This window comes from Fusarium musae, chromosome 2 (genome assembly GCF_019915245.1).
Source record: "Fusarium musae strain F31 chromosome 2, whole genome shotgun sequence".
NCBI lineage: Eukaryota > Fungi > Ascomycota > Sordariomycetes > Hypocreales > Nectriaceae > Fusarium > Fusarium musae.
This window is the reverse complement of record NC_058388.1, coordinates 4,892,953-4,901,987: the sequence shown is the minus strand read 5'-3', so window position 1 is coordinate 4,901,987 and position 9,035 is coordinate 4,892,953. Positions and strand designations below refer to the sequence as shown.

Here is a 9,035-nt window from a genome sequence, read left to right as displayed (position 1 = left end):
TTCTGCCATTGCGAAATCAGCTCATTTACCTTTACTTGTTCATTCTCTATCACTCAAGACCATCAAAGTCCATGTCAGTCACCATCCCAATGCCTCCTACACCCGCAGTTGGAGAGTTTGCAAAAGCTCCTCCCAATGCCAGCAGAAGTCCCTGCCCTGTCGTCAATGCTCTCGCAAACCATGGCTACCTTGAGCGCAGCGGACGCGGCATTTTCATGGATGATCTCAACGCCTCAATGAAACACGTCGGCATGAGTCCTCTCCTCGGCTCTGTCTTCGCCATCCCCACCTACTTTGAGTACCAAAACCCTGCCAAGGCATACATGAAAAAGCCTGTTGGCACATGGCAGAGGATTTGGTCGCTCATCAAGAACCCTTATTCCTTCTTTGACTATTTCGGCTGCTGGGATCCGAAGCAAATCACTGATGGGAAGAAGTATCTCAATCTTGAGAATCTTGCTTCTCATGGCGCTATCGAGCATGACATCTCCCTGTCAAGACGGGACATTGCTCAGAAGCAGGGAAACAATGATCCTCAACAAGACTTGATCGAAGAGATGCTGGAATATTCTTATGATGGTGAAACTCTCACCATTCCAGATCTTGCCCAGTTCATAAAGGCTCGTATCTCACGGCAACTGGAGGATAATCCAGAGTTGGTTTATGGACCAGCTGAACATCAGGTCAACTGCGGCCAGCTCGCACTCATGATGGGCTGTTTTGGAGATGGAAAGACGATTCCAGTCAAGTATGTCAGAGCTATCTTTGAAGACGAGAGACTGCCTATTGAGGAAGGCTGGAAGAGGCGATCGTGGTGGACGATGGGTCTTGTTGAGTTCTTTGGTGCTGTCAAGAACTTGGTCAATGCTGTTGGCGTGCATTTCTAGCTCTCACGTCATTAATGGTACTGTTTATTTTACAATTCTACACATGTCTGTTCAACGTGGGAGTAATAATTAGTTGAAACTGTGAGCCAAATAGGAAATCCATCACCAAGGCCTCCAGAAGGTTGAAAGAGTTCACGTGCAACCTTTCCTTTCTCGTAAAACCAAGTTCCCCATACAGACTACATAATTACCAACGCTCCGTACATCGAAAAATTCTCCTGAGATAGGCTTGCATCTACTCCACAATGATCAGCTGCTTGGAGGGCCTCAATTTAAGATGCTCCGATGCAGGCCTTACCTTTTTTCGGACCAAATGGACTTTTGGAAAGATACCATGTTTCTGAGAGTCCAAAAATGCTCAAATTCGACGGAACAGCCAGCCACGGAAATAGTACTAAGCCCAAGAGGACCAGAGGGCGACCTGCCGCATGCTAGCGCTGAGGGGTAACTAACTACTGTAAAGGCTAATGCAGGCCGGGGGAGGCCGGGGCCAAGCGCTAAAGCCAATATTGCAACCCTGAACGCTGTAGCCAAGAACGTCTTGGGAATTGTGAATGTCTCAGTTCAAGTGAACATGATAGTGAGCGAATTGTGAGCCGTGGTTTGTTATCCGTAGATACAGCTACGTTGAGGTTTTCAGCTCTCTCCACTGTGCCCTCAAGAGTCACATTGAACCCTCAGCCGGTCAGCGGCTCGCCCAGTGGCGCACTGCAAACCTCCAGTATATTCTCAGCTGGAGTTCCTTATCGAGTTAGGACCCGAAAGACCATACGCAACCAGGACCTTAGTTGAGTATTTTGATGACTGCCAGTTCGGCTTACCGTGAGACAACAAAGTGTCGAGTGGTTTCTATGCATGACAGCTTGGAACGTAAATGCCGGTGTTGCCCTCGTCATAGTTCAAGAATAGCTTTCTATAACAAAGGGCTCCTCTTTCGATTGCAAACATAAACATCAACCACCACCACTAGACAAGTATTTTCTCCATTTCTTTTCACTGCATCTCAAACACCGTTACAGATAGCTATCTCGTCGTCATCACTTGCTCAAAACACTTCAAATAAACACACAAACATGACTTCCCTTCACGCCTATCTCCCAGCCCTCAAGGGTATTGCCATCGCTGGCAGTCTCATCAACGGCGGTACCATGACATCAGGCTACCGCCTTCTCCCCTCAGTCTACCCAATCGTCCAAAAGTCGCCCAAAGACGCTGCAAAGCAATGGGAATACTTTTACTGGTCCATGTCAGCCACTGTGCCATGGGTTGACCTGACCACAATTATTGTGATCGGCACTATTGCCTATGGAGAGTACAAGGAAAACAGCTCTGCTCTAGCTTGGAAGATCTGGGCTACTGCAGGAGGACTCATGCCCATCGGTTGGATCTGGGTTCGAAAGGTGATGCTCGGCCCATCTTACAAGCTTCTGGACATTGCGGACTCAAAGTCTTCAGAGGCTGAGCCTTTGAATTCCAGTGCGAAGAATGTGTTGGACCTCATGCAGGAGTTTAATGCGCAGATGGCTGTGAGGATGATGTTTCCTTGGGTCGTTGGTGGACTTGCGCTCTGGGCTACCCTGGGCCTCTAGAGGATATTTTGAGGATGTCGAATCGCGCCGAGCATGGTATTTAGCTGTATGGCGGTAGCGTTCTGGAATGCGTTCTCTGTAATAGTATCGCTGAGTATTCGGAGAGTTTGATTTGCAAATTACGATAGCCTGTCTCGCCTATGAATACGATCAATGTCGTTACCAGTACTTTTTGTTCTATCTGGGCACAGGTTTTGGGCGAGATATTTCGTCGATGACAGATAGGTTTGTTTATAGGATCAACTGCAGTAAAGTAACAGAGGTGCAGATTGATGTCTTGATACTTCTAGATGGCAAGCGCATAGGGACACAAACACAAATTACATCACTTACATAAAAAATCATGGTCCGGGATGATTTACAGACCAGGATTGTCCGCGGAGTCGGCACTTTTAGACGCCGACGATCTAAAGCACATCTAGTTAGTTTTGTTTGTCGGCTCTGAAGTGTAAACTTTACTTGATGATTAAGCGGCTAAAACCCGGGATGCTAAACGATGACTGGCCGTTTGCCGGTGTAACATACTCTGGTGTCTTACTGCATCCGGCAAGTCGGGTAGCCCGGAAGCAACCAAGAGCCGACTCCGAAGAAATAAGATTAAATCAATACCGTCAGATTTACCCCAACGAACCTTGCACCATCAATCAAGACATCCCTGAGCCTCAAATTCGACAATATCACCAGAGGCAGGAGATCTCTCAAGTATCAGCCGCAATGTCGGAGCCACCGCCAAACAATGGCTTCGTGGGTCGCGTCCGCGGCGCGTCGCTATCAATCATCAATGCCAATCCGCAGCTGGGCATGTGGCAAGCCACCGGCACAGCCATCGCACAAGCCCCCAATCTCACTGAACTCCGCGACGCAGAATCTGGCGGCGATAAGATCGAATTCAATGCCCAAGGCCACTCTACGCGCTACGCTGTGCCTGAGCCAGACGGCGAGCTCACGCTGGTGAGGACAGCGACGCTCACTCGCAGACCTAGTGTGATCCCAAAGCTTGACAAGGATCCTTTCATCGAGGAGCCGGTCGCAATTCCTGAGGAAGTTGACGTGGAGCAGGGATCGCTGAGGGAAGATACTATCACCGAGGCACCTGAGGAACGCCATCATCATCATCATTTTCATCTGCGCGAAAAGCATCGACAGCGGCTGGAGCGACGGAAAAGTCTGTATGAGAAACACAAGGCTGACGAGAAGGAGAAATGGGGACCGACGATCATGAACGGCCTCAAGGCGTTTTGGAAATTCTTTCTCACGCCATCTGGCTTCCTTATCACGCTGTATGGTCTGAATATTGTGGTAAGTAACTCTTGTCCGGTTATTCCGTAAGTTCAGCTCGCTAACTAACACTCTCGCAGGCATGGGGCGTAAGTGGATTGACAACTCGATATTCTTTTGTGTACACTTCTGACGCTCCATCTCTAGGCAATGCTCTTCTTCCTCCTCCTCAATGTTGCGCCAGCCATGAACCATCCCAGCGCCAACGACAACAACTCAGCGCGCAAGAAATGGCTCGAGATAGACAGTCAGATCCTCAACGCCCTCTTCTGCGTCACAGGCTTCGGCCTAGCCCCGTGGCGCTTCCGTGACTGGTACCGCTACACCCGCGCAGTCTTCTGGAAGGATGTCCCTGCCATGCAGAAGCTCACAGAACAAAACAAGGCTTGGTTTCGACCTCCTGCCTGGGCGACGGAACAGAACACAAGCCCGGCTGATTCGACTACTACTCTTCCCGGCTCGACCACGTTTACCGGCGAGAAGGCGCCTCCGACACCGCTTTGGAAATTGGGCTTCACTATCTATATGATGGTGCTGAATACATTCCTACAAGCTGTTTTGTGCTATTTCATGTGGGGGTACAATCGCATTGATCGTCCCGTAAGTTCACGTTTCTAGTTCCCCAAGTAACTTCAGGTTGACGTACTGACTTCATGCAAAAGAGCTGGGCTACTGGCACTTTCATCGGCCTTGGTTGCGGCACAGGTCTGTTGGCTGGTCTGATGTCGTGGTGGGAGGGCCGCAAGGTCAAGAAGATCGAAGGCCCCGAGGTTAAAGTCGTCGCTGTATGACGGGATCATAGTGCGCAAGGTTCATTCAAAATCATATAGAGTTTTAATTTATGTAGTGTATTTAATGGTTAATGCAAGTCTCTGAGCTAGGTCTCACTCAACAGAGGGCTACTGGAACTTCATACTTTAGAAGCCATACTTGCCTTACTGTAATCGTCTGTCATGATGTCTGACCAGCAAATTGCACCAACGTCTGCAGCCACGCGTTTTAGGTGCAGATATACAGACAGAAACCCACGGATGATACACACCGAAAGTGACGACAACACGATCATTCCCTCAATGCAAGTACAACACATAACAAACATCAAACATAGGTAAGACGATTGAGCACTGTTGGTCATGCAAATCACACTAGTTTAATGGTCCAGGTTAAGGGAAAGAGATTGCAAGCGGATGGTCAAATAGGAAATACGCGTATAGTGAAGACCTCCACGTATTGTGTTTTGCGCGAGCCAATGACGTGTGTGTGGAGTTCGGAATTAATACTCCCATTTGGGGCAGTGAGTATTAGCACGGTACAAGATGCAATAATTACAACTTGAAGTAAGAGATATGTAAGTTTCGATACTATCATATTTGCTCTTTTGAACAAAGAGCTGAGCCCTTAAATCGTAACCAAAGGACATTGCGATCTCTATTAGTCTATTGGGTATGAAGAGAGCCAATAAGAAAGCCAAAAATTGAAGTTTCGTACTAAGATTCCAGACACATGCAGCTTGACAGTCTTGCGAGACACTCAGAAGATTAAGTATTAGTACCGGGCTTTATGACATTGCCAGACCATTCATTGCACATACAAGGGCGCGTAATTTACACCAATAATCACAATGTATCACCGCCAATCATTCATACTGAACTGTGTAAGGATGGCACTGGCACTTCCGAACTCTCAGTTTATCATGTCGACTGACAAAGCGCAACATGCCCCGCCAAATCCAGAACTCATCAGCCTTTCAACACTTCCCCTTCCACCAGTTGCACCCAGCAACGATACCGGTGCTTGCATGCCAGAAGTGAATCCAAATGGCACTGGATGCATGACTCTTGCTTCAAATCAGGACTTCCAAGCAGGCGGCTTTCTATTGGATGGAAAGCATGTTTTGGTGCACGTCACCTTTACAGGCGCTCCGTCATCTCCGGGCTCATCCAGTGTTTACAACGGTAGCCAAATTATCGCCGTAAAGACCGAAGGCCAGAACTTTCCTGGTAGAAGTCCGTGGAAATGTCTTACTTGTGGACTGGCCGAGAATAACACAAGAGGAATGAGCCCAACATACAGCTACCCCCAGGCTTTTGGTGACGGAAAAAGAGTTCTCTTCGGTACCAATATACTCGATTGCCGGCCGCATAAACTGGTTGATGCGGCTTGTACACCTGAGCTCACCCACGTTTATCCCATACGGTGGGATACTAGCCCTGATGGGACCGGGGAGGGCGGCGCCATTCGGGAGCTGCGTTTGCACCCCGATGACCTCCATCTTGGATTCAATGCTTTCACAACTAACGGTCCAAAGATCGGTCAGTACGCGTACCTCTGAAGATTGAAGTTCAACACGAAGCCAACAGCCGGCATACCACTTGTTCCGCGTTACGATCTCGTCAAAGTCACCCGACTGTTCAACCCAGAAGCAGACCAACCTATTACGACGCATGATAAACACATCACCATCAATAGGAACGCCATAGCTGTAGGCGAGCTTCGTAGTTTCAGCGGCAGGGGAACTGAAGCTACGTACATAGGCTATCCTGCCGAGTCCTCCAACATTGACGTCTTCGCTGTTCACTTGGAGACTGGCAAGGTGCGGCGACTTACAAGACACCCAGAATATTGCGATCCGATTGCTATCTCACCTGACGATAATTGGATGGCGGCTTTGGATACGCGAGGAACGGACCGTCAAATGTGGCTCTCTGGCATGAGACATATCCCTCCTATTACCGACCTGATCAGCACGTCAATTACATCCTCGACGAGAAACAACGAGCAGAGAAGGTTCTTCAGGCCGTATCTCTTGGATCGGCATGGCGATCGCGGGGAATACTTTGGTCAGAAGATCTATGGGGAAGGGGAAGGCGTTCCTGGCAGCGGCGATTATAACGACCCCGAATGGAATGCAATGGCTGATCCGAGATGGTCTCCGGATGGCACTCAGATTGTTTACGGTGAAGCTCAAACACTACCTCCTGCGTGCGGAGGAACAAACCCGCTTCCTTGCTATGCGTCTAAGGAACCGGGAGGCAGACGAGTACGTGTAGTGTTGGCAACTCTTACTACTCGGGAACCTCTCAATCTTCCTGTAGTCAATCCAATCTCAGATGAAGTCCCATGGGGTGTCAAGTACTCTCCAGGAGACATTGATCCACAGCGTCCCCAGCCGACACCTGGCAAATACACACTGATGGGGCTCAGTTGTGGATATGCAAGTGTTGAGATCGTTGGGGCAGATGATGCATCTATCAGTGAGATCAGCGTAGTCTATCATCACTTCTCAGATGATGGATCAACGTTCCTGTCAGGATCAGAAACAGTTCGCGCCACGTTGCCATCTCTGACGCTGAGTCAAGTCGACTGGTATTCTGACCTGAATCAAACTGAAAATTCAATGAATACAAAAAAGACAAGTCCAGGTGGCTTCCATCTGACTATTGACGTTTTGAAGAACATATTCCAGGCAAATGGGATCATGAACACCACGATTAACGGCAATCTCTATACACAGCCCGCAAATGGAACGTGAGACAATGGGAATAAATACGCAACTTGGTAGTGTATCGTAATCTGTTAGGAGAATTCTCGTCGCGATCTATCTGCTAATACATGCGTTTGATCGTCCTTCGAGTGATCCGATAATAGTGCCGCTCTATGATAGGCCCACTGAAGCTTCCTGTAAGGTTTGGGGGAACTATACGCTATGTAAGGGATACTCATCCACTGTATATCTGGGCTTTTCGTCTCCCAGCTTGCTGATGGCTTTGCTTGGGTGGAAGACATTGAAGAGAATAGCAACAAACGACATGAGCGTCGCGTCAAAGATATAGAGCCAATACTCATGAGCCTGCAACGCTCCATCTTTCCCAAGAACATATTCCGCGACGCGGAAAACCGACCGAACGAGGATGAAAAGGCTCGAAGCGTAAAGGATGAAAATCAGCTTCTCCCAAGGAGTGTTCAGGACAAGAGACCGAGAAGTTGGACGAGACCGAATCCGCATGTGAAAGACAACCGTGACAACCATGAAAAAGCCAAAGAAGACGATCTGAATGAGCAACCCACCAACGATCATGCTTTCACCCATTTTGACCTTATCATTGGACTTTGCTGAGGCGAGCATACCGCCACCTCCACTCTGTGCCAGGAAAGATAGCACGTCGCCGATGACAAACACCTTAGTCAACCACTTCGTTCGAATCAAGGATAAGTGGCCGGCATTCAAAAGAACTATCAACCGGCCCAATATCATATAGATAGACGCGGCCAGAAGCGCGGGGCCGAGAAGGAGTAATATCGACTGCATGATGTACGGGTTCTTGGCGTAGTCTGGAGCTTCGTTTGCGGAGAGCGCACGGCCGACGTAGCCAAATGCCTCGACTGTGGAGAATCAGCATTCTTTCAGTGATGTGGAGGTAAGAATACTTACATAGACAGCCGATGAGAAATGGGATAAAGTACCATGTTCGATGCCGGAACATCTGCCATAAATGGATAAGAGCAGTAGTGGTGAAGATGATGACAAATGCGGCGGCCGCTGGTAATGAGGGCTCATAATTGTAGAACGTGAAACCGGCCATTGTGCGGTTTCGAGAGAGTGAAGGTAATGAAAATGATTGTAAAGTGCGGAGTCTGGTATAAATGAGAGCGTTTTAGACAGTAATGACAGGTAAATGAATGAGAAAGAGAAGGAAATACACAAAAGAATAGATAGACTAAAGTAGAAACAAGCTCAAAAGCAGATAGTGAGAATTGCCACAACTTATTTATCTGTATTGCTGAACTACTTATAGAATGAGTTGAGAACTCATGTCTTACAATATGAATACGCGGACTTGGCTCCTGGATTCGTCAGGGCGCGTACGGGCGCGTGCCTGACACGGCAAGTTCCTCCAGAAGTGGGAGACTGAACTTCAAATGTCTGAGGCTCATTTTAGCCCCCTTCACTAGCCATTCAGTTTCCAGTTCATATCAGTACTCATTAGCTGAGATACGGATACTGCGGTAGGCCCCCGTTTGCCATACACGTATAGCCAGCACCAGCAGGGATGTCCAGACATGTATAAGTGGGCCAAGTTTCGCGCATCGCCATTGACGGTAAACGAGCTGGAAAGTTTTCACTTGTTGGGATATTCCAGCAGATATAAATAATGTGATATCGCTCTCAATTGCCCACTTCCAATAGGCGAGGCCATTCTTCTTTCATACGCTCTGGGTGTTGTCAATATCTGCAGTAGCCCTTCCGACATGCAGCTGGTACCTTCGGCCAGATGTTTCT

General features: G+C 48.4%; 5 protein-coding genes across 5 annotated transcripts; 4 read left to right on the top strand and 1 right to left on the bottom strand.

Moving 5' to 3' along the window:
* Positions 1-89: 89 nt before the first annotated feature.
* On the top strand, positions 90-887 carry J7337_003430 (uncharacterized protein; the record flags this gene model as incomplete). The annotated part of the gene is made up of 1 exon (XM_044821146.1): positions 90-887. The coding sequence occupies one exon, from the start codon at positions 90-92 to the stop codon at positions 885-887; it is 798 nt and encodes a 265-aa protein (XP_044685446.1).
* Positions 888-1,960: 1,073 nt separating this feature from the next.
* J7337_003429 (uncharacterized protein) lies at positions 1,961-2,476 on the top strand (the record flags this gene model as incomplete). Its single annotated transcript, XM_044821145.1, has 1 exon — positions 1,961-2,476. The coding sequence occupies one exon, from the start codon at positions 1,961-1,963 to the stop codon at positions 2,474-2,476; it is 516 nt and encodes a 171-aa protein (XP_044685445.1).
* A 714-nt stretch (positions 2,477-3,190) lies between these two features.
* J7337_003428 (uncharacterized protein) lies at positions 3,191-4,545 on the top strand (the record flags this gene model as incomplete). The annotated part of the gene is made up of 4 exons (XM_044821144.1): positions 3,191-3,775; positions 3,835-3,843; positions 3,902-4,354; positions 4,417-4,545. 4 exons carry the CDS (start codon positions 3,191-3,193, stop codon positions 4,543-4,545), a joined length of 1,176 nt encoding a protein of 391 aa, XP_044685444.1.
* A 902-nt stretch (positions 4,546-5,447) lies between these two features.
* J7337_003427 (uncharacterized protein) lies at positions 5,448-7,286 on the top strand (the record flags this gene model as incomplete). The annotated part of the gene is made up of 2 exons (XM_044821143.1): positions 5,448-6,066; positions 6,115-7,286. 2 exons carry the CDS (start codon positions 5,448-5,450, stop codon positions 7,284-7,286), a joined length of 1,791 nt encoding a protein of 596 aa, XP_044685443.1.
* A 165-nt stretch (positions 7,287-7,451) lies between these two features.
* On the bottom strand, positions 7,452-8,337 carry J7337_003426 (uncharacterized protein; the record flags this gene model as incomplete). The annotated part of the gene is made up of 2 exons (XM_044821142.1): positions 7,452-8,137; positions 8,187-8,337. The coding sequence occupies 2 exons, from the start codon at positions 8,335-8,337 to the stop codon at positions 7,452-7,454; spliced, it is 837 nt and encodes a 278-aa protein (XP_044685442.1).
* Between the last annotated feature and the right edge of the window lie 698 nt (positions 8,338-9,035).